The sequence below is a fragment of the Mustelus asterias genome, chromosome 10 (genome assembly GCF_964213995.1).
Source record: "Mustelus asterias chromosome 10, sMusAst1.hap1.1, whole genome shotgun sequence".
In the NCBI taxonomy this organism is placed as follows: Eukaryota; Metazoa; Chordata; class Chondrichthyes; order Carcharhiniformes; family Triakidae; genus Mustelus; species Mustelus asterias.
The window spans coordinates 100,563,002-100,589,073 of record NC_135810.1 but is presented as its reverse complement, the minus strand read 5'-3'; the positions used below and the strand labels follow the sequence as shown (position 1 = coordinate 100,589,073).

The 26,072-nt window shown below is 43.5% G+C and overlaps 1 protein-coding gene across 1 annotated transcript in view; it reads right to left on the bottom strand.

The window, feature by feature from the left end:
- Positions 1-26,072, bottom strand: part of cog6 (component of oligomeric golgi complex 6) — a 148,488-nt gene that overhangs the window by 32,567 nt on the left and 89,849 nt on the right. The window contains exons 5-11 of the mRNA XM_078222309.1: positions 24,567-24,678; positions 24,392-24,474; positions 19,886-19,956; positions 17,062-17,155; positions 3,948-4,076; positions 3,777-3,868; positions 1,592-1,656 (exon numbers count right to left, since the gene is read on the bottom strand). Coding sequence (XP_078078435.1) covers positions 1,592-1,656; positions 3,777-3,868; positions 3,948-4,076; positions 17,062-17,155; positions 19,886-19,956; positions 24,392-24,474; positions 24,567-24,678 — 646 coding nt within the window. The remainder of the gene's footprint in view (positions 1-1,591; positions 1,657-3,776; positions 3,869-3,947; positions 4,077-17,061; positions 17,156-19,885; positions 19,957-24,391; positions 24,475-24,566; positions 24,679-26,072) is intronic.

The window sequence follows — 26,072 nt, the reverse complement described above, 5'->3', positions numbered from 1 at the left end:
CTGGGGTCTTCCCTCTTCAAGACAGCCTGCCTCACTCGTTGTGGCCACTGCACCTCTCCCTGGCCTTGGGGTAGCGTCATGGTCTTGTGTTGCTGGTGAGGATCCGCTCTGCTGCTGGCACAACCTAGTGCTCGGTTCCTCGTGGCTTGATTTGGGGTGTCGCACGCCTCTTGCTGTTGCTGGCCTGGGTTCACGAGTGCTGGTGCCCAGTGCAAACCTCCTCGCCTGCACAGCTCCTCCTGGCTTGATTCGAGAGTTGCATTTTGCGCCTGTTGCTGGCATGGTCCACCAGTGTCAGCGCCCAGCGCAAACCTGCTCGGATCCTTGTGGCTTTATTTAGAGACCAGTGCATTGTGCCTATTGCTGTTGCTGGCATGGGTCCACTAGTGCCAGCATCAACCTGCCCACTTGCTTGTGGCTTGATTCGCAAACCCCAGCAGCTGAGTCCCTTATTGTGTGTCCATGCACGCTTCAACAAGTTAACCATTCATTAACTGTTTTCCCACTCTATTAGACACACAATCAGAGTCTGATTTTGCTCTGCATTTGTTGCTGATAGTCTTGTCATTGGATGGCAGCCCCCCCTCCCCCACGTTGGTCAGGACCCTGTGCCTGGGCACAGTGCGTTTCATTATAAATCCACCTCTGCAAAAACCATAACAGAAATATGCTTATTGTAACCAGCATAAGCACAATATAAAAATAAGAAGAATCTGTCCCACAACAATTTAGCGCTTAAATGGTTTTCCCTTTCTCTATCGATTTCCTGCTTTGGCCTAAGGCAGCCAGACAGCTTGCTCCCAGACATCATAACTTCACCTCTACTCTGAGCTTGGACAACAGCGAGGCAGGATGACTGACTTTCCTTCTAATTTTGTGGGCATACACTTCCTCTATCTGAGGTGACATCTTGATTTCAGATTATATGACTATTGGAAGGAACTTAGAGCCTGAACATGTGTCCTGCTGATCAGTGCAACAATGTGTGCCATAACATTAGGTTTAGCAATTTTTCCATTCACCCTCAATTATTGTTTTAGCACTCAAATTTATGAAAGAAAACACAACTTAAAATAAACATTGTTCAAAATGCAAGTCTGAACATTTGCTTTCTCATCATCACCTTCTTGTCATGTTTCCTCGTTACCCTCCTGATGGTGTTTACTGTTTAGTGGGATATGATCTCACAACTTTATTGTGTCTTATCCAAGGGTCAATTATTCACATATGACACACTATTCATTCATATGTAGTAGCGTCACAGTCAGCCAGATGCTTATGCACACTCTTCCAGCAAAGGCAACTGGTTAGTGCTGAAAAGAAGGGAATTCGATCAATGCTTCCTCCTAAATCCAGGAATGCAGAGAGTAAGTGTACTGACCTTAGCACTAACCATACCGCGCTTCAACCCAAACATGTCCTTGGCCTGCATAGCTCAGCTACTTGCTGGATACACTCAAAGCTGTCAGGAAGCCCAGTATCGTCAAAAAATTGGAAGCCCCTGCCTTTAGGATTACACAAAATCTTAGATCTTCAATGCATTCTTAGCTCAAATGTATCAGATCAAGTGTCTAATAGATTCAGTCAGTACCTTTAAAGGTCTGCACACGCCTTCAGTGATGTGTCCTACCACCTGCTGAATATTATCCTCCACACCTGTAATAATAAAGAATGTCTTACTTTAAAGTACAGCTTACCTTAGCTGTAGCAAACCTTTCATCAATACACATCTCTTCCATGATCTCAGCAGAAACCACAGTTCTGGCAGGGGAACAGCTTACACCTCTGAAGAAAAGCTTCTCTGTACTTCCTCATACATTTGCAATAGTAATATTTAATTTAACTCGGTGTTAATATCGAAATCAGTGCTGTATTGGTCAATGTTGGACTGCAGAACATAGCACAGTCTACTAATAATTAAAATTGAGATAGGGAGAATATCTGTAACAAGAAATTGGAAATGGGTCTAATGGAAGTGAAATGCTGAGGATGATCTAATTTCATTACAGATATGGTTAAACCAACAATTGCTTCTAAGTGCAAGAGGCATTCCCCTCATCTGTGATGTTACAGGAGTGCCCCGTTATCTTTGGCAGTTTGACATTTGCTTTAAGACTTATTAAGAAACATGTTTCCAATGATAATCTTTTTTGATAAGTATTCCAAAGTACTGGTACCGCGAACAAAAAGTTCCTATGATTTTCTTTTCCTTAATGTGGCCAAGCTTTCTGGCTTTACAAAGGCACTTAAAAAAGTAAAGTTTATTTATTAGTCACATGTAGGCTTATATTAACACTGCAATGAAGTTACTGTGAAAATCCCCTAGTCGCCACACTCCGGCGCCTGTTCAGGTACACTGAGGGAGAATTTAACATGGCCAATGCACTTAACCAGCACGTCTTTCGGAGGAAACCAGAGCACCCGGAGGAAACTCACGCAGACACGGGGAGAGCGTGCAGACTCCGCACAGACAGTGACCCAAGCTGGGAGTCAAACCCGGGTCCCTGGCGCTGTGAGGCAGCAGTGCTAACCAGTGGTTACCATCTATCTATCATAGATCTATCATTGCAGGTCACCTAGAAAATTTAAATCAATTCTCTGTTTGGTAAAACCTTGAGTTGCAAACAGGTCTTGGTATTCTGAGTTAGGATTCATCAAATGAACAACCAGACCAAGATCTGCCCTTAACCAGCCTTTAGGCCACTGAAATTTAAACTGGACAAAATGGTAAGAGATATCAGCATAAATGGAACAGTTGTTTGGGCTTCATGAGCTAGTTTGTCCTGGCTTACTTACTAATGCTGCTTCAAAAATGTCTTCACACACATAGAATGACCAGTGTATAGACTGCCATCTAGTGTAATAAATTTTGGAGTCAGCTGCAGTATTGAAAAGGGAATTGGATCAACTCAGTTCAAGAGAAAATTCTGAGCAGTGTGTGGGAAAAAGAGCATATTAGCCACAGCAAACCCAGAAAGGGTCATTCAGCTCACATTGGGTAACAGTTTAAGCTGCATTACCTCATTTTAATTCCTACATGCGCAACTAATCCATAAATTCATGAACATTAACTTAACAAACAAATATGCATTAATGATTTGGACTATTTTAATACTCTCTTAAAAGAAGATAGTGAAAATAAATTTTAAAGAAGAGTTTATCAGTAGGTGATAGAAAAATTCAGAAGAATGAGTTTTTAACATTATATTCGGGCCTGCAGTACTCTGACCCTATAATGAGGAAAACCATTACAGAGCATTAATTGCTCATTTTGCCACACTTCTGGTGCTGTGATTGCATCTCATTCTGCTATAGCTTCTCAAGTGTAGTTGGCAAGCACATGGCAAGCATGCACTGTGAGAGTGAAACACAGAGCTAGTCCCAGACACAGCTTCAACGTAATAGATTTTTTAAAAAAATCTATAATTTATCTCCTCCTTCCATGGGTCGATTTTACACCACATGTATAACAGGTGCTTGTTGCGTTCCCCAGTTCCTGGCAAACTAAATAACATGCAAGAAATGAAAATAAAATCTCCCTTTTGTTCACTTATTCTAATGGGAAAACTGCTTTTCAGCTGAGATTGATTATACATTTTATTGCATATAACAAACACCTCACTATCAAGAACAAATCTGATGTCTGTGTAGAATTCTGTACAGCTTGTCATGGAAATTTGCCTTGAAGTGCCATTAAATTTTAGGGGACCTGAATTACAAATGGTTTCTGCATAATCACTGGAGGAGGCAGCCCACTTAAAGAATTAAACAATTACCTTGCATAGTTACGAGCTTTAGTAAAGCCTCAAGATGTTCTTTTTCTGAAGCAGCTGCCTGATGTAACCATGCCAACATATCCCCAACATACCTGAAAGCACAAGATTTACTCAGTCAGGTTTAAGAAGAAACGAATGCCGTTAGTAAAAGCAGAGTTTTGAGTCACATACCTTAAAGGGTCATGCGAATGCATTTCAATTGGCCGTGGAGTTCCACCGGGCCCACCTCTGGTGAGAGCGTCTATAAAACCACGAACCACTGCACTCCTCCTGGCTGTGCCAAACTCATCAAGGATGTAGCTGGGGCAATAAATGCACATGTGAAATGTGAGAAGGGAATATAAAAACAGTGGAAAGGAGAAATAAACTCGTAAAGCAAGTACTCACTGCTAAACAGGCATAAAAAATATATCATTTTCCACATTAACTCACTAAGATGGCTTTTCTATGGGGTCACGCATTCTTCCATTGGATCTATGGAGTACATGTGCAAAAACCTTGGAATGGGGGGGATTTGGGACCTGCGTCCGAGCATGTTAGTGCCTATAGAACCGACTTATTTAAATAAATACCTTACTGTCCTTGATCAGACAGAGGCCGGGATTCTCCTAGCCCGCTGCGCTAAAAGAGAGGGACATTTAATTAACATTTAACAGGCCCAGGACACTAGTCTCCAGGCCCGCTAGCGTCTCTACGCCCCCACCCCGCCAGGAGTGGTTCCCACCAGTGGGGTTTACAACTGCTCCCCACTAACAGGGAACATTAACAGGCATCCTCACACTGCTGGTGGGGACAGAGGCCATTGAGGCTCGCCAGGAGGTCAGGGGCAAGGGTCGTGCCCCTTCAGCAGTGCCAGCCTGGCACTGCCCAAGAGGCACACTGGCACTGTGCACTGGGCAGTGCCATGGGGGCAGGGCCACAGAAGTGTCTGGCATACTGGAGGGGCTGGGCATACTGGGGGAGCGATCGGTGGTGGGGGGAATGAGGGGGGGGGGGGGGATTGGGTTGGGACTGGCCCGGTCGGGGGGGAGGGGGTGTCCAGTAGGCCAGTGATCGGGGTTGGGGGGGGGCGGGTGTCTGGTAGGCCGGTGATTGGGGGGGTTCCGGGGAAGGATTCGGGGAAGGCCAACAATTGGAGGCCGGTGATGGGGGGGCAGTGTGCATGTTTTGATCTCCGCACTGACAGATCGGCGCATGTGCAGTGGCCTGCTCAGCGCTATTCTGCAGGCCGCTCATGCAGGATGAGATCTCACCCTCCACTTTTCAGTGTGAATCGGTCTGAGGCACTCTGCATTGCACAGAATGAATCTCTAAATTGCACAGAGTGCAAAATATAGAATTAATCTCAGCTGAAAAGTTTTCCCATGAGAATAAATGAAATAAAGGGAGGTTTTATTTGATTGTTGACAAATGACAACATAAACGGTAGCTTGCATTACACAAACAGCAAGGTTCTGAAGCAAACAATCCTTAAGTGTGAGCTCCTAAGATTGTACAAACTCACACCCTGTCCAAGAAGGATAATAGAAACATGCAGGAGATTTTCGTCCTTGTGACCCAACAGGCTAAGGTCCCGCTTTGAAGTTTCTCACAAAGGCTCTCATTTGATGATTTTAAGTAGCTAAGGGTTCATATACCTACCAATTAATACAGTCCCAACAGCCCCCAACCCCCGCCAATGAATTCACAATCTCAACCAAGCCATCAGAGGGAGATGTTGAGCTGTAGCAAGATGTTCCTTTAATGAGAGAGAGGGAAGCCTGGTGAATCAGTCAATCCCTGTCACTTCCATCTACCACTTAGTAGCTAGCTTCTGGGATAACAACATCTGCACAATCTCTTGTTTGGTGATTGGACAAACAGGCTGAAGGTAAAAAAAACCTTTTAAATAGCGGGGAAGTAATTCAAATTAGAAACTTGAGAGAGCAGGAAAGACATTTGAGAACTAATTGCTCTCAAACAGCACAAACAAAATCAGACAGAAACTTATACAAATATTTCCTCTTGTCAAACAATCTAGAACTAGGGGTTGCTTTTTTAAAAATAAAGACTCACTCAATTTAGACAGAAATGAGGAGAAGCCTTTTCTCTCAGAGGGTTGAGAGTCTCTGGAACTCCTCCCCCACTATAAAAGAACAAAGAAAATTACAGCACAGGAACAGGCCCTTCAACCCTCCAAGCCTGCACCGACCATGCTGCCCGACTGAACTAAAACCCCCTACCCTTCCGGGGACCATATCCCTCCATTCCCATCCTATTCATGTATTTGTCCAGACACCCCTTAAAACTCACTATCGTATCTGCTTCCACTACCTCCCCCGGCAGAGAGTTCCAGGCACCCACCACCCTCTGTGTAAAAAACTTGCCTCGTACATCTCCTTTAAACCTTGCCCCTCGCACCTTAAACCTATGCCTCCTAGTAATTGACTCTTCCGCAAAAGACAGTGGAAGCAGAATCTTTGAATATTTCTAGGGCAGAGCCAAATTTGTGATTAACCAGTGGGTTAACTGTTTTCAGGGGTAGGTAGGAGTGTGGGATTGAAATTACAAGAAGCTCAGCCATGATCTTATTAAATGGCAGAGCAGGCTCGAGGGACTGAGTAGCCTACTTCTGCTCCTAATTCATACATTCGTATTTTTGTTGCGTCTAAATATTCACAGTTTAAACTCTAAATTCATATTAAATACTGGCAGTTTAAGACAAAAATAAGTTGCAATTTTTTTATATGGATATTTTGGTCCTACCAGTTGATTATACAGTTCACAAGCAAGATCAGCAAACCACCAAATTGATGCAAAATGAGAAAGTTATTGTAAATTGCCTGCAACCCAATGCTGTCAGCTCTTTTGCCCAAAATTACTTTTCTTCAATCGGCCTTTAGAGTGATATTTAATGGGGTTCGTCAGAGCGAGAAATGTGGTGTGTGGGGAACATTAATTGGACAGGAGCTGAAATCTTGGTTTCCTGACGTCTGGTTGAGTTTGTGAGATAAACTGGACAACGTGCCTGTGGCAGAGTGGCCAACATGCTGCCAAGTGCTGGGAACCTAGTTACCATTCACTTGCATACGGCGAATACTTATTAATTGGGAAGTGCATCCAATTCAATCCTACCTTGGACATTAAGTTAGTGGAGCACGGGGAACTCATGTCTCCCCTTTCCTGATAGTTTAAAAATGGCATGCACCAGGTGAGGTTGTTCAGTTTTTGGATCTGAGGTGAGGTTTTGTCTTTGTCTAACTCAGCAGCATGAGGGCTGTTACCAGGGGAAAGGATGAGTTGGGGGTGGCAGTGTGGTGTTTGGGGCCTCAAGCAGCAGCACCGCGAAGCACAGGCACATTCTGGGGGTGGGAGGCAGGAACATAAGAAATAGGAGCAGGAGTAGGCCATCCAGCCCCTCGAGCCTGCCCCGCCATTCAATAAGATCATGGCTGATCTGAAGTGGATCAGTTCCACTTACCCGCCTGATCCCTATAACCCCTAATTCCCTTACTGATCAGGAATTCATCTATCCGTGATTTAAACATATTCAACGAGGTAGCCCCCGCCACTTCAGTGGGCAGAGAATTCCAGAGATTCACCACCCTCTGAGAGAAGAAGTTCCTCCTCAACTCTGTCCTAAACTGACCCCCCTTTATTTTGAGGCTGTGCCCTCTAGTTCTAGCTTCCTTTCTAAGTGGAAAGAATCTCTCCACCTCTACCCTATCCAGTCCCTTAATTATCTTATAGGTCTCTATAAGATCCCCCCTCAGCCTTCTAAATTCCAACGAGTACAAACCCAATCTGTTCAGTCTCTCCTCATAATATGAGGCTGAGGGGAGACTTAATAGAGGTTTATAAAATGATGAAGGGGATAGATAGAGTGAACGTTCAAAGACTATTTCCTCGGGTGGATGGAGCTATTACAAGGGGGCATAACTATAGGGTTCGTGGTGGGAGATACAGGAAGGATATCAGAGGTAGGTTCTTTATGCAGAGAGTGGTTGGGGTGTGGAATGGACTGCCTGCAGTGATAGTGGAGTCAGACACTTTAGGAACATTTAAGCGGTTATTGGATAGGCACATGGAGCACACCAGGATGATAGGGAGTGGGATAGCTTGATCTTGGTTTCAGATAAAGCTCGGCACAACATCGTGGGCCGAAGGGCCTGTTCTGTGCTGTACTGTTCTATGTTCTATAATCAACACCCCTCATCTCTGGTATCAACCTGGTGAACCTTCTCTGCACTCCCTCCAAGGCCAATATATCCTTCCGCAAATAAGGGGACAAATACTGCACGCAGTATTCCAGCTGCGGCCTCACCAACGCCCTGTACAGATGCAGCAAGACATCTCTGCTTTTATATTCTATCCCCCTTGCGATATAGGCCAACATCCCATTTGCCTTCTTGATCACCTGTTGCACCTGCAGACTGGGTTTTTGCATCTCATGCACAAGGATCCCCAGGTCCCTTTGCACAGTAGCATGTTGTAATTTTTTCCATTTAGATAATAATCCAATTTGCTATTATTTCTTCCAAAGTGAATAACTTTGTCAACGTTATACTCCATTTGCCAGATCCTCGCCCACTCACTCAGCCTGTCCAAATCTCTCTGCAGACCTTCTACGCCCTACACACAATTCACTTTTCCACAGGAGGTGTTTGAAGGGAGCCAGTTTCCCCCTATAGGGCAGGGCCTAGTGTTGCAGTGGCCTTGTCTTGAGTGCTTGCTGCACCACACATGACAAGTCAGCAGACTGAGTTTAAGCAGGGCAGGTCTATCTGCAGGTGGAGCAGGTCAAAGGCCTCTGAGGGTGAGCCAAGGGAAAGTGAAGGCAGGTGAAGGATGATGGTTGGATGTTCCAGGATGACTGGGGGAAGGGGCAGGATAATGTTGGGATGGTCAAGGGAGATGTGAGGAAGTCTAAGGGTGACAGAGGGAGGGTGGAGGTGGATGGGCTCCAGCTGAAAAGTCACAATGTTAGTGTTCATTGGTATGGTTGCTAAGAAACCGCTACCTTGATGGAGATCAGGTTATTGTGGAAGGAAGGATTGGAAGAGTTCTGGGTATGGTCCTTGGGGGGGTCAATCCCCACTGATCAACTGTAGCTGCGCGAGGACTGTTTGTCATGTCAACATGAGATGCTCATATCATTGTTGCCATTCCTCACACAGTTCGCAACCTGGATGAGCAATGGGTCTAACACATCCATACAATCTCTTTACAACCAGAGGAGGGCCCTAGTCGCATAGCAACATAGGCCACAAGGCCACCAACCGGCAAAGCCGAAGGGGAGGAAAGTCAGGAGAAATGCAACAAGGGCCAGAGCATTGGTGCATCTGCGAGTCTTCAGCACGTTCAGCACATGCTCCACATGTTTGAGAGGCAATACTGGAGGTGGCGAAAGCTTTCTCAGGAGGTGTTTACTGACCTCTTGTCGTTCCAACAACAAGACCTGCAGCTCAGTGGCTTTGGAAGTAATTTCATGCCAGTTACCCTCTGGGTAACTGCGGCCCTAAAATTTTACACCAGCAGCTCATTTCAGGACTTCATGGAGGATATTAGGGGCAGCACGGTGGCACAGCGGTTAGCACTGCTGCCTCACAGCATTTAGCACTGCTGCCTCACAGCATTTAGCACTGCTGCCTCACTGCGCCAGGGACCCGGGTTCAATTCCGGCCTCGGTTGACTGTGCGGAGTTTGCATGTTCTCCCCATGTCTGTGTGGGTTTCCTCCGGGTACTCCCATTTCCTCCCACACTCCAAAGATGTGCAGGTTAAGTGGATTGGCCATGCTAAAATTGCCCCTTAGTGTCCCAAGAAGTGTAGGTTGGAGGGATTAACGGGGTAAATACGTGGGATTATGGCGATAGGGCTTGGGTGGGATGCTCTGTTGAAGAGTCGTTGCAGACCTGATGGGCTGAATGGCCTCTTTCTGCACTGTAGGAATTCTATGATTCTACAATATGTGACATTTCCCAGATTGCATATGGAAGTTGACAAATATCCTGTTCAGTCGGGCCAACAATGTTCATCCAATTCTCAACAGATGATGATAGCCAAGCCACTGGAGCAGCTGGCTTCAGGGGCCGTCACATGGTTCCCACAAGTACAGAGTGTAAGTGGCTGCATACGAGTGGCCATTAGAATTCAATGGGAACAGTCAACTGCATTTGCAAACGGAAGGAGTTTCACTCCCTGAACATTCAAGCTGCCTGAGACCACTGGAAAAGAATTATGCAGGTGCTAGTTTCCCAAGGAGTTCTCGTAACACATAAAATCTTAAGGATGTATTAAGGACTGTGATTGCATGCGTTGTGGCTGCCAACATATAAATGGAAGTTGTGCACACTTCTCGTTTCACTGTCAGGATCTGCGTTCTACTTATTAAATTCTGCCCTTACAATTATTGCTGTAATTTTAAATTCACCATTATACTGACATTTATTTGGCAGTGAAAACGTCATGATTTACATTGTGGTTATTAGTCACAATCAACTCAATCAGCTTTTCTTCTAATAGTTTGAAATTAAAAATGTTGCAAAAGTTATTAGCAAGATTGAAGCCCGTGAAATTAAACAGGGAATGGAAATGTGGAAAGAAAATTGGCTAAGGGACAGTAAACAGACAGTGGTGGTAAACGGTTATTTTCAGACTCAACGGATGATACTGTGGTGTTAACACAGTAAGAGTTTTAACAACACCAGGTTAAAGTCCAACAGGTTTATTTGGAAGCAAATGCCATTAGCTTTCGGAGCGCTGCTCCTTCGTCAGATGGAGTGGAAATCTGCTCTCAATGAGAGCAGATTTGGGAGCAGATTTCCACTCCATCTGACGAAGGAGCAGCATTCCGAAAGCTAATGGCATTTGCTACCAAATAAACCTGTTGGACTTTAATCTGGTGTTGTTAAAACTCTTACTGTGTTTACCCCAGTCTAACGCCGGCATCTCCACATCATGACTACTGTGGTGTTATCCAGGGGCTGGTATTAAAACCGCAGAATATATATGTTATAAATAAATATATATATACACAAACATATACAGATGGCAGACGTAACTTAAAGCAGAGAAATGTGAAGATAGCCATTTTGAGGAATGAGCAGGGGCAAAAGAAGCTTAGCAGTACAAATTTAAATGGTGTGCAGGGAGAGGGAGACCTGGGGCTACACATAGGTATAGGACAACTTGTTAAGGCTGTTAAAAAGCCATATGCAATTCCTGACTTTATAAATAGAGGCATATGCCGTGACTTTGCACCCCTCGTTCGCCGCAAGAGCAAACGACGATGTGGGCGCACAACATCACGAGACTCAGAGAGTGAGAACCTCATCCAGTAAGGTGGGAACCTCATTTCAATACATTTAAATATAATAAACGGACTTCCCTGCCGTCTTGTCCCCGCACATTGGCAATTGCCTGCTCGCCAACGATTCCCGGGGCTGCTGGCTTTATCCGGCCCTGTCCCACCAACGTGCTGTGGCCACGCTTTCAGATTTTTCCTGCACGGAGTGCTGGGTTATCTGGCAAGCAAAGCCAGCTGTGCAGCCTGTGAGCTGCACATGGTTTTCCTACCTCAGCCAGCATCTTGTGCAGAGAATGGAAAATTCCACCCATACAGTAAGGAAATTAAGCTTAATTCATAAGGCACTGGTTAAGTCTCAGTTAGAGTCTTGTGTCCAATTCAGGGCTACTTTAGAAAGAAAGTGAGAGGCTAAGAGAGGATGGAGAAGAGAGTTACTGAAATGTTACTGGGATGAGGGACTTCAGAGAATAGATAACTCGGGATTCCCTGCTTAAAGCAAGGAAGGTTAAGGGGAGATTCAAGAAAGGCAGTCAAAATGGTGGGGTGTTTTAATAGAAAACTGTTTCTATTGAAAGGGGCCTTGGTAACCAGAGGACAAGATGTGAGGAAATGGACAAAACAGCCAAAAGAGAGATGAAAAAGGTGGTGGTAGAAGTTTCAGTAATAAATTTCAAAATGAAGAAAACTACAGGAGCATGGGGAAAGAGCAGGGGAGTTAAACTAATTAGATAGCTATTTCAAAAAGCCAACACAGCCACCATGGACCAAGTAGCTTCCTTCTGTGCTATATGATTCTATAATACCAGTTTCGACAGTCACATATCAGGTATAGTGCTGTATAAATATATTTCTACAATTGAGGTGGAAATGTCAGTTGCAATTTCACTAGTCAAAATAAATATAGTATTTTACAAAGATAGGGAGGGAATGAGTGAAAGTTTTGAAATTAATTTTAATCATCAACTTGCATCAAGATATAGGGGATCACTCGATTAAGTCACTGAGATAACATTGCATTGCAATGAAGAAGAGACAGGCAATATTATTACTGCTAGTAACTCACAAGGGATGGTATTTAATGGGGCTTGTAAAAGTGGGGAATGTGATGGGCAGGAGACCTTACCTAAGTGATGAAAGGTTGAGATGTAGAGATTACGTCAGTGGCGTTGCACTGGTGGGTTAGGCCTCAAACCATCCAATGAGGGGGTGGGGATTCCTATTTTCACTTGCATCCCATGAATACTCGTCTTCTTAACACTTTTTCAAATGAATCCTACCTTTAGGGTTAAGTCAGTGGTGCATGGGAAACTCATGCCTCCTGTTTATTTAAAGATAGAGAATTTCACAGTAATTTCATTGCAGTAAGCCTTACTTGTGGCTAATAAATAAATAGATGTCGGTTAAGGTGGCATGCGCCAGTTGAGTTTGTTCACTGGGATCTGAGGTGAGTGGCAGTTTTAGTGGAAATTACAGTGGGGGAGGGGAGCACCCTCCCTGCTTGGATGGAAGGTCAGAAGCGACAAGTGCAAGTCACAGGTGAGAGGGGTTGGGTTGGGGATATCTATCTGTAGGGGCCAGAGATCTTCAAGGAAAGGGATCCAGTGTGGTTGGGGGAGGGATATGACAAAGGAGCCAACAACAAAGGCTGGAAGGCTGGCAGCAGCACGTGAAGGGTTGGAGAGGGGGTGTGTGTTAATCAGAAAGCCAGCACACAGAATGTGTAATTACCATGTGCACTGCTGCCCAATACGTAAGTGGTAGTGGCACCACTCCTGGTTCTGCCACTGGGACTCTCATTCCTCTTATTAAATTCTAATAAGGAGTGACTATCAAGATTACATTTAGACAAAGGAGGTCTATATAGTAGTTTCCGCTGCAGTGCACGCGTGCACTTATAGCCCTAACTAGAAGTGCACATTTACAGTGAATGCTGGCAGGAATAAAGAGAACCAAACGCTTCTCTATCCTGCATAATGCACACGATTTCTGTTCATGCATTTAATCCAGATTCTGCTGCAAACCCTTTTAAAAGCTACTTCAAACATGCGCTTTAGTAGAAACAAACAAATGGAATTGTAATTTCCCTATAGGAATAACTGGCTAATACTTAACAAGAATCACCCATAACCTGGCTGAATTTTGGTCTTTAACCAATTTGATAACTTGGCTCATTCAGTATACGGGTATCAAGACACTAAGCAAAATATCAGATTTAGCCCAGTACACAGTTTTTTCTTATGTGATACTCAGGTAGCCAGCCCAAACCATTCTTAGTGCTACTGCTATCTGTACTACATCTCATCTCATGAGATCTATTTTGCCAGAATCACCACCAAGTATGGAGATGTATGGAAGCATGAGTCTCAGAATTGGCTTCTTAGTGTAATAGCTCTGGCTACAGTTCATATTCCATGCTAAATACCTCACTTCACATAATTATCCTACATCCAAATACTTGTTTCAAATATGGCTCAGGCTATAAAGTACAAATGAGGTTTATTAAAAGCAAACATTAAACAGTGGCAGAGACTCAACACAGCAGATTTCACTTAATTACAGAACGTTTAACTGCATTCCCTTGGGTACAAAAGTAATTAAGGATGTGACAACGCTCAGATTTGGTTGATAAAGCTAAACCTGGACTAACTTCCATAACACATAATTTACACATGTGGTTTCTTCCATCCACCATGTAGTTTACACATGCCCACTCCACATGAAATGCAGAACCAATGCCCAGTAAGAACTCGGCTGCCCAAAATACACTCCCCATCTTAAACTGGATCAGCAATGATCAACAGATTGGACAAAGCTTTCAGCATAATGAGTCAGGACCTGAACTTCAGCAAGATGAGGTTCAGACAATCTTCCCCTATTCTATTCCATATGTTCTATTCTTACAGATTGTTGGAGAGAAAATGCTAGTAGGTTAGCGAAATTTCAAATAATTAGGGATTTAAGTCACCAACAAAATACTAGCAATAAGTGAACTGACCTCAGATTAGACTCTCAATCTAACAGGGGAACCATCTACATGAAAACAGTATGAACACAATTAGAGATTTAACTAAATATGAGATTTGAACAAACATTACTGATTTAAACATGTATTTTGGTATTTTAAAATGTATTAACTGTATTTTTAAAATATTACTGTACACTTTAGCCAAAGACAGGCTACTGCAAGGGATGATGGGAAGGAGCCTTTGCAGACAGAACCACATTCTTTGGAAACAATGAAACCACAGAATGCGAAAGTTGCTAGCAGTAAGCTTCTCAGGGCTACTTATGAATAGGGTTTTTCATACTATCCAGATAAGACAGGCCTCTTCTCGGACGTGAGAATGTACATCTGTCAGGTTTGGCCAGTGACGTAGCAGGAGTTGGTGGGGACCTTAACTTTGACCCTTGGAGATAAGCATCAGGAGTTGCTAGGCGAAAGAGGAAGAAGCATCAGTAATAGGGGGAGGAAGCATCCAGATTCTACGGACCAATGAAATCCAATGATATCAGAGGGTAGAATGCAATTGGCTAAAATATATGACAAGTGTTATCATAGATTGATTTGTATTGAAGATGATTCAATCATAACTAATGGAAGAGAAACGTATATTTGTCTGTAAATTTGAGAAATGTATCATTGTCTGTTTGAAGCATTGTAACTTCAGAGTTATATCGGAAAGCTCAGAGCCTTCTCTTTCAGAGAGGCATTGGACTGCCCAATGTTAATCTCTCCCATCGATCGTTGGTTAATAAAGATGTGTCTTTAACCGGGACACTGGCTTTCGTGAGTCTTTGTATTGGCTGAGGTTTTGGTGATACCTAGCCTCCAGAGAACCCTGCAGCACAGATAGAATGGGAAATCACTCATACCTCAAATTGTAAGTGTCCATATTTTTAATATTTGTGAAAGCTTATCTATAAATGGCGCCAAACTCCTTTAGCTTAAAAAGTCAATCCTGTAACATGACACTGAATTCACACGTAGGTCAGGCTGGGTGAAATGGTATGGTTATTTTCCCTGCAGATCATTAGCGATCTAGTTGAGTTTTTACAACAATCCGATGACGGCAGCTTTCATGATTGTTTCCTTTTGATGACTGTCACACTTTACATTTTTACTGAATTAAATTTCACAATTTTCTATGGCGGGATTTCAGCTCTCAACTTCTGGTTTGCTGGTCCAGTACAATAGCCACTACAATACCTGCACATTGTGTGAGCCCCAACAGAGCATTGTCAGCATGTTTTATTCTGGAGTGCATCAGAGCAGAGAACATCCCTGTTCATTGTGTACGATATCCAATGGGCCCTGGACAACAGGAACCAGGTTCTGGTTCTATCATTCCCTAGATAAAAGGCTAACTGCAGCACCCTTTCATGTCCCTACTGAGTTCAGTTGTTAGTACAAGAGCATGAAGCTCTTAAATAAAGAATGTCCTTCTGCAATTAATTTCAACCCCTGCCAACTGAGTATAAAAGATAATTTATACATGCAAATTGAACAAAAAGGATATTTCTAAAATTGTTAAAAACAGATGACACTCCAGTACTCTGATTCATGTTACATGCTTCATAGACTATTTCTTTCTTTCACTGTTGAATGCTTCACATTCTCCTTGAAGGCTAGTTGGGATTAGTATGGTTGTATGCTCCTGATCATCTGAAACGCAATTCCAATTCACAGTTGACACATGGTGCACGATTAGAGAGAATAATCATAGAATCCTACAGTGCAGAAAAGTGGCCATTCGGCCCATCGAGTCTGCACCAACCACAATCCCACCCAGGCCCTATCCCCATAACCCCATGCATTTACCCTAGCTAGTCCCCCGACGCTGAGGAGCAATTTAGCATGGCCAATCCACCTAACCCACACATCTTTGGACTATGGGAGGAAACCGGTGCAGCCGGAGGAAACCCACACAGACATGGGGAGAATGTGCAAACTCCACACAGACAGTGACCCAAGCTGGGAATCGAACCCAGGTCCCTGGCGCTGTGAGGCAGCACTACTAACCACTGTGCCACCCCATTAAACATCATGAATTCAACATCATTACATGACCATAATGTGACATGGATGAAGATGGGTCTACAGAGTTGAAGTGGTTTAACTACTCAGCAAGTTTGCCCTCAGCAAATGTGTGAAACAAAATTTATTTTCCTTTTTGCAAAATGAACCATAATTTATGGCTGATCGCTTTTAACAAAGGCAAGCACATTTTTCCAGCTACATCTTATATCTGTCTGCAAGAAAATAACATTCACAACTTGTACTTGTCTGAGAGATTGGTGGTTCTAATTTGCTTCAAAATTTGATTTCTCTCCTACCTCAATCAAAACAGAGACACTGCCCAGGCTAACATGAATCTTCAGAGACTGTAAAATATATTTTACACAAATTGACACTCTCACCATTGCAAAGGCCAGCAACTTCTCTGAAAAGAGCACGAGACAGACGCAAATGTTCCAACTTTAAACACAAAAAAAGCATTTTCATCTTCCTTAAATGTAACCTTTCCTTCGAATATAAAACCGTCATTATGCATGAAGGCTCAGGGCTGGAGGATTAGCCTATATCTCTCCATTGCATAATTCTTGATTCCCAAATCCATGTTTTAAAAAAAAAATGCTCAAGGAGTCCTCTACAAGAGGTCACGCTGAAATTTTGGACAGACAGAAGAAAAGGATGGATTTGAAAGAAGGGAGGGTGGGAAAGAGAAGGGTTGTGGTGGGGGGGGGGGGGGGGAATGAATACGCTGTCTAAGCTCATGCTTACACAATGGATCAAAGGCTGGACGTTATTAAACTGAAGGGCTCAAAAAAACTGCGAGTCTTACAGTGCATTTACCACAGCAGTAGACAAAAGATTAAACTGGGTTTCAAGAAAATAATTCAGGCAATAAATAGCATATTTATGTTACATTTCAAAAACCTTAGTTAAGAGTAACATAGTGAATTTAAATTAGAGCTAATTACATAAAGCAGTACTAACTTGTAGAGCACAAGCCTGTCTTGCAGAGCCTCCATAGCTTGAGTTTGTGCTGGAGAAATATCACAAGATTCCTGAGTTAAGGTTCGACATTCGGCTGCAAAGAATAAAATTTTTAAAAATCAAAATCTTTTCATAGTTTTATTGCGTGCATTTTAAAATTCGATACTCACTTAAAATTTACAGCACAGAAGCAGGCCATTCAGCCCCACAGGCCGCAAGCCTCCTCCCATACAACCTAACCCCATCAATATATCTTTATATTCCTTTCTCCCTCATGTTTATCCAGCTTTCACCGAAATCTATCTATATTAGTTGACTTAACTGATCCTTGTGGAGATGCTTTCCAGATTTTAATCACTCCCCAGGTGAAGATTTTTCTGCCACATGCCCTACTGGACTTATCTGTGGCTGTCTTACATTTATGGCTCTAGTTCTGGTCTCTTATGCAAATTGGAGCTGTCCTAGCCGAGATCAGCTACTCAGCACCGACCAGGGGATGAAATGTGGGATCTTCCTGGTTTACAATGCTCAGTTTCATTCTGGGCAGAACATTGACTTACTAAACCACTGGGGATTCTACATACACGTGTTGAAAGAATAAAGAATGTCCTGAAGGAGCTTCTCCTTCCTTTGTCCCAGAATGAACTTGAAACTCTGCCCTAATGTTTTCTAATGGTATCTGATCACAAGATGCGGCAGACAGGCTGGCCACATCTCTCTGCCGCAGAGGATGACTTTCATCAGTTCGCTGAGCTGAATTATTTTGTACTGTAGCGTTTTCATGAAAAATAGGTTGTATCCTCAGCAACCTCACTTATTGTGGGAAGAGAGAGGCTTTGTAGAACATTGAAATGATTGATGGTGAGTGGGGCTAGGCATACTTGAGAATTTCTATCAGCGTATCTATCCACCACCCTACCTTGAACAGTGATTGCATGGGGTTACCAAGCCAACTCAACAGTCTAAGTAGAGAAAGTGTGCATCTTTAGTAGAGGTGAATGACTAATAGCACACCTTCAATGGTCCTAATTGCCTTCATTTTCTGAGCACAAATGCATCATTTGTTATCCAACTGGTAATCTCAAAGAGATTAATTTACTCAAGGTTGCTTCTCAGAAGTCCAAAATTGAAAATAGCATTGCACTCCATACATTCGACAGCAGAAAATCAATTCTCATTTCAAGGCCAACCAAGAAACTGATTCAAATTGAATTCAGAAACCTGTAGCTCTACTGTGGTCTCAATGGTACCCCTTGTGCTACTAAAGCCATGCAAATCAGGGAAGCTCCAACTTCAGCTTTGCACTGGTACTGAATTAGTTAGTTTCAATTAGGGTAGCAGCTGGTATCTACGACTGATTTCACTTGGGCAAGTGAAGGGGTTACAGTCTTTTTAGTTGTATCACAGTTTGGTATGGTTGCTGCTCTGTCCAAGACCACAAGAAACTACAGAGGGTCATGAATGAAGCCCAGTTCATCATGCAAACCAGCTTCCCATCCATTGACACTGTCTATGCTTCCCGCTGCCTCGGAAAAGCAGCCAGCATAAACAAGGACCACATGCACCCCGGACATACTCTCTTCCACCTTCTTCCGTCGGGAAAAAGATACAAGTCTGAGGTCACATACCAACCGACTCAAGAACAGCTTCTTCCCTGCTGCCATCAGACTTTTGAATGGACTTACCTTGCATTAAGTTGATCTTTCTCTACATCTTAGCTATGACTGTAACACTACATTCTGCACTCTCGTTTCCTTCTCTATGAACGGTATGTTTTGTCTATATAGCGCGCAAGAAACAATACTTTTCATTGTATACTAATACATGTGACAATAATAAATCAAATCAAATCTCAAAAAATTGCATTAGGTTGATCTTTCTCTACATCCTAGCTATGATTGTAACACTACATTCTGCACTATCTCCTTTCCTTTCCAACGTGCGGTATGCTTTGTATAGCACGCAAGAAACAATACTTTTCAATACATGTGACAATAATAAATCAAATCAAATCGAAGTCAGCAGGGTGTTCCTGATCACCACCTTGCCTTTGTACATAACTGAGGAGGACAGAATCAGATTAACTGGAATGTGCCAACATTTACTGATCTAACTATGACAAGGAGAATTACTGCTGTGCTGTATTTGGAGTGCTGTCGTCATGCAAGAAACCATGCCCCAAGCAAGGAGTCACCACTTTCCAGGAAAGGAAGGGAATATTTAAATCACAAGCCAGAGATTACAAGGCCCATTGAGATCCAATCCCCGACTGGCACCGTGCATTGCAGAATTTCTGTTCTACGAATCGGATTCAACAAAGTAATGCTACAACTAAAAGGTTTTGTTGTGGAATCACTGTGGGGCCTCTATAAAGTTTGTTTTATCAAAACTGTAAATATGCACAACATAGCCTCAGGCAAGCCCACCTCACAATGAGTAAATGTCCACAAGTTACAGATATTGATAGCCACTGAGGTAAATGATACACTTCCACTCAAGAGAATTTGATCGCCAAGTTCAGATTTGATTGCTGAAACCAGCAGCCAAAATCCCGAGAACTCAGTGCAAAGGATAAGCAGCTGAAATGATTTGACAATGGTACAGTTGCAACTACAATATAACAATAAGATAAGCAGAGCAGACTGCCTCTCATTTCAGAAATAATTCAAAATTATTCATTTTGAATCACTTATGAAAAACAGTTTTCAATTAATTTCCTTGCCAAACGTTATTGAGAATCCTTAATGTTTGACTTCTGTACACTTGATGGATGCATTCTGCTTAATTCATACACAACCTCTGCAGTTCCTGGACTGGGACATACCTTGTGCCCATCTGTAAAGTTTTTCATACGACGTCTCTTGGAGGAGTGCCATCTGTTCCATGATTTCCAAACTTTAAAACATCAGAGAACATAATTTATTATTTTAAAGCAGTTAATGTTAATGTGCACTTATTTCTGTGTTCATTGCAGGCCACCCACTATAATACAATATAAGAACATAAGAACTAGGAGCAGTAGTATCAATCCTGGCCCCTCGAGCCTGCTCCGCTATTCAATTAGATCATGGCTGATCTTTTCGCGGACTCAGCTCCACTTACCCGCCCACTCACCATAACCCTTAATTCCTTTACTGTTCAAAAAACTATCTATCTTTACCTTAAAAACATTCAACGAGATTCCATGACAGAGCACTACATTTACATGCAACACGTTCGTAGAACAAAGAAAATTACAGCACAGGAACAGGCCCTTCGGCCCTCCAAGCCTGCACCGACCATGTTGCCCGACTTAACTAAAACCCCCCTACCCTTCCGGGGACCATATCCCTCTATTCCCATCCTATTCATGTACTTGTCAAGATGCCCCTTAACAGTCACTAACGTATCCGCTTCCACTACCCCCCCCAGCAATGCGTTCTAGGCACCCACTACTCTGTGTAAAAGAATCTGGCTCGTACATCTCCTTTAAACCTTGCCCCTCGCACCTTAAACCTATGCCCCCTAGTAATTGACTCTTCCACCCTGGGAAAAAGCTTCTGACTATCCATTCTGTCCATGCCTCTCATAATCTTGTAGACTTCTATCAGGTCTCCCTTTAATCTTCGTCGCTCCAGTGAGAACAAACCAAGTTTCTCCAACCTCTCCTCATAGCTAATGCCCTCCATACCAGGCAACATCGTGGTAAATCTTTTCTGTACCCTCTCCAAAGCCTCCACATCCTTCTGGTAGTGTGGCGACCAGAATTGAACACTATATTCCAAATGCTGCCTAACTAAGGTTCTATAAAGCTGCAACATAACTTGCCAATTTTTAAACTCAATACCCCGGCCGATGAAGGCAAGCATGCCGTATGCCTTCTTGACTACCTTCTCCACCTGCATTGCCACTTTCAGTGACCAGTGTACTGTACACCCAGATCCCTTTGTCTGTCAATACGCTTAAGGGATCTGCCATTTACTGTATATTTCCTATCTGTATTAGACCTTCCAAAATGCATTACCTCACATTTGTCCGGATTAAACCCCATCTGCCATCTCTCCGCCCAAGTCTCCAACTGATCTATATCCTGCTGTATCCTCTGATGGTCCACATCGCTATCCGCAAATCCACCAACCTTTGTGTCGTCCGCAAACTTACTAATCAATCCAGTTACATTCTCCTCCAAATCATTTATATATAATACAAACAGCAAAGGTCCCAGCACTGATCCGAAGAACACCGCTTGTCACAGCCCTCCATTCAGAAACGCATCCTTCCCCTGCTACCCTCTGTCTTCTTTGACCGAGCCAGTTTTGTATCCACCTTGCCAGCTCACCTCTGATCCCATGCGACTTCACCTTCTGCACCAGTCTGCCATGAGGGACCTTGTCAAAGGCCTTACTGAAGTCCATGTAGACAACATCCACTGCCCTACCCTGATCAATCATCTTTGTCACTTCCTCAAAAATCTCGATCAAGTTCGTGAGACACGACCTCCCCTTCACACAACCATGTTGCCTCTCACTAATAAGCCCACTTATTTCCAAGTGGGAATAAATCCTGTCTCGAAGAATCCTCTCCAATAATTTCCCTACCACTGATGTAAGGCTCACCGGCCTGTAATTACCTGGATTATTCTTGCTACCCTTCTTAAACAAAGGAACAACACTGGCTATTCTCCAATCCATAGCTTTGTAAAATGATCAGGTTTGGCAAGTTATGGGATATTCCGCCTGATTAATCAGCAAGCTATATTTATAAGGGCGTTCAGGGGACAATGCAATGTACCGTTTCAAAGCAACCTTCCAAGAACCTGTCGGAATACTTCAAGCAACCCGCAATTTTGTGATTGACACAGTCTCTGATTGAGACTAAATGTGAATGGAATTTACATCTTGGCAAATTACAAAAAATAATTCTTTGGAAATGTCAAATTCCTTGTTATTTAAACTGCTTTAATGATCTTTACATTGAATAGTTGCTGAAAATTCAACTACAGTAATTTGATAATTTTATTAAAAATTTTGCTCAAATTTCAGTGGCATGGAGCAGTGAACTTGTCCGGTGAGTAAGTGGGTAATATGGGAGAGGTATCTCATGGTTTAGTTACCAGTGCATGTCATGAGTAAACTTATTTTAGCAATAGCCTTAACAATCTGTGTTATGGAATGGAAACTTGGTCAGAATTTCTGGTGTCGACACAGAACCCCCTGAACATTGATCCAGAGTAAGAAGTCTCACAACACCAGGTTAAAGTCCAACAGGTTTATTTGGTAGCACGAGCCACTAGTTTTCGGAGCACTGCTCCTTCATCAGGTAAGTGGGAGTTCTGTTCACAAACAGGGCATATAAAGACACAAACTCAATTTACAAAATAATGGTTGGAACGTGAGTCTTTACAGGTAATCAAGTCTTAAAGGTACAGACAATGTGAGTGGAGAGAGGGTTAAGCACTGGTTAAAGAGATGTGTATTGTCTCCAGCCAGGACAGTTAGGGAGATTTTTAGTGAGATGTACCATGGGGAGACCATGCAGACACTACGACAACGGATGAATGAACACCGCTCGACAATCACCAGGCAAGGGTGTTCTCTTCCTGTTGGGGAACACTTCAGCAGTCACAGGCATTCGGCCTCTGATCTTCAGGTAAGCGTTCTCCAAGACGGCCTTTACGACACACGACAACGCAGAGTTGCTGAGCAGAGACTGATAGCCAAGTTCCGCACACATGAGGACGGCCTCAACCGGGATCTTGGGTTCATGTCACACTATCTGTAACCCCCACGACTTGCCTGGGCTTGCAAAATCTCACTGACTGTCCTGTCTGGAGACAATACACATCTCTTTAACCTGTGCTTAACCCTCTCTCCACTCACATTGTCTGTACCTTTAAGACTTGATTACCTGTAAAGACTCGCATTCCAACCATTATTTTGTAAATTGAGTTTGTGTCTTTATATGCCCTGTTTGTGAACAGAGCTCCCACTTACCTGATGAAGGAGCAGCACTCCGAAAGCTGCGTGTGGCTTGTGCTACCAAATAAACCTGTTGGACTTTAACCTGGTGTTGTGAGACTTCTTGCTCTGTTTACCCCAGTCCAATGCTGGCATCTCCACATCATTGATCCAGAGACAGGGTTAGGCTTGGCTGCAAAGTTGGCTGCGAAATGACCTTATTTTACTAATTGTTAATGATAGAATCATAAAATCCCTACAGTGCAGAAGGAGGACATTCTGTTCATCGAGCCTGAACCGGCAACAGTCCCACCCAGGCCCTATCCCCGTAACCCCACATATTTACCCTGCGAATCCCCCTGATACTCAGGGTCAAATCAGCATGGCCAATCATCCTAACCCACACATCTTTGGAATGTGGGAGGAAATGGGAGCCTCCGGAGGAAACCCACGCAGGCACGGGGAGAATGTGCAAATTCCACACAAATAGTCACCCAAGGCCGGAATTGAACCCAGGTCCCTGGCACTGTGAGGCAGCAGTGCTAACCACTGTGCCACCTAGAAGAAATGAGAAACAAGGCATAAGCCTAACCAGTGAGGCCAGACATATTTTTTTTTTGAAAGAGTAATGAGATCCTAGCAAATGGTATCTTTATCAATTGAGTTCTTTTGGCCTCAACCAGAGATTCCATCTCCACTTCCAGCTCCAGGAGTACTTTACCTCCCAGCCCTATCCCCACTAGTTCCTCCGCCAGCTTTATATTTGCTTTCCCTTGAGCATTCTGAGCCCTAGAATTTCCTGTTAATCATCACCTCATAGGAAATCAATTCAATTTCTATTGTAGCGTGAGGTAAGACGACAAGGAAGCTTTAAATCACAACAGTAATTTATTAAACAGATATAACTATATACGGATGGCTCAGCACAGATACAGGTCTAGTCCCACTGATTCCTGGGCTTAAGTTGCAGGTTTCATCTACACGGACCCGTGCCCTGACACTCTGACGCTCGCTCCCTCCATTTTGATAGGTCCCGGGTCACATGACCCATAAACAATTGACCCTTAAAGGAACCACACACACGATCACAGTTTCATTCCTGTTTCAGTTCAGGCTTTGTGTCTTATTCCTGCTCCCATCGGACTATTCCGTTACCCAGTTCCATGTCGATTCACCACTCTGCTTTTACACTCATTGTCTGATTGCTCTTCTTCTCTCCCAAATACTCTGCTCAAAAGCTTATACCCAAGATTAATTTTGGACAATGGCACCAAACTGGTAATAGTTAACCATTATTTCCTTTGATTCATCAGCTCAACCTATATATATTATTAAAGTTACAGCAGTTGGGAATGAGAACGCTTTAATAGAGGGCAGTTAAAAGTACTCCTTACCCTGCAGTTTGCTGGTTTGTTCGTAACAGAACCTTGACATCATTGTGGATTAACTTTACTTTTCCAAGTGCTTTGAAGAAGTCCTAAAAGCATGTGGAAGATTATAGAACACAATTTTGTAAATGCAATACAGTGATTCTTCTACATAATAGGAAGATGAGGACCTGTGGATTACCTCTGTGATCGGTCCCTCTCTTGGACCTCGGAGGATATTCAATTCATCCGCGTTGAGTTGAAACTTGGATAAGAAAGCGTTTGCCACCTCAGCTCGGATTTCTAATCTTTGACTGTAAGGAAAAAAAACAGTAAGATTAGAAGATATGATTTTCTATTGTTTCCAAATTTGCAGCTTAACTTCCAGCCTCCAGCTTACTGGACAAACTCAAAACACCATAAAAATGCAAAGAATTTAGTGAGGGAGGCTAGAATATTAATCCAGAAACTCAGCTAATATTCTGGAGACCCATGGTGGAATTGAATTCAATAAAAAAATATCTGGAATTAAGAATCTACTCTGGACTATGAAAACATTGCTGATTGTCGGAAAAACCCATCTGGTTCACTAATGTCCTTTAAGGAAGGAAATCTACCGTCCGTAACCGGTCTGACCTACATGTGACTCCAGAGCCACAGAAATGTGGTTGACTCTCAACTGCCCTCTGTAATGGCCGAGCAAGCCACTCAGTTGTCACCACCACCTTCTCAAGGGCAACTAGGGATGGGCAATAAATGCTGGCGAGCCAGCGACACCCATGTCCCACGAATGAATAATAAAAAAAGTTAGGTCATGTCAGGGTTGAATTGCTGTAAACTTGGTTAACAGTGTAACCCCCATAGTTGAGGAGGTGTTATTGAACAAAGCTGAATTGATAATGCTGGGGTTGCTATTCACTTGACCAATGGATGTATAAGTGGCATTCAAATTGCAAACAATGTTAGTGCATTACATGAGCTGGTGTCTGCTGGTTCTGGGCCCCACCTTAGATAGTTGTATGCGTTGGACAGGTTGGGGCAGCACTGTGGCACAGTGGTTAGCACTGCTGCCTCACAGCGCTAGGGCTTGGATTCTATTCCCAGCTTGGGTCACTGTTTGTGTGGAGCCCGCACGTTCTCCCCGTGTCTGCGTAGGTTTCCTCCGGGTGCTTTGGTTTCCTCCCACAGTCCAAAGATGTGCGGGCTAAATGGATTGGCCATGCTAAATTGCCCCTTAGTGTCAGGGGGACTAATTATTGTAAATGCATGGGGTTCTGGGGATAGGGCCTGGGTGGGATTGTGGTCGGTGCAGACTCGATGGGCCGAATGACCTCCTTCTGCACTGTAAGGATTCTATTAATTGGTAGGGCTTTCAAGGAACTGCTCATGTCCTATTGTCTACTAACTTGCAGATCAGCGGAAGAGATGAGGCTCAGTCCCATAAGAATGACAAAGAACAAAGAACAATACAGCACAGGAACAGGCCCTTCAGCCCTCCAAGCCTGCGCCGCTCCCTGGTCCAAACTAGACCATTCTTTTGTATCCCTCCATTCCCACTCCGTTCATATGGCTGTCTAGATAAGTCTTAAACGTTCCCAGTGACCCCGCCTCCACCACCTTGCCCGGCATCGCATTCGAGGCCCCCACCACCCTCTGTGTAAAATACCTCCTTCTGATATCCGTGTTAAACCTCCCCCCCCCTCACCTT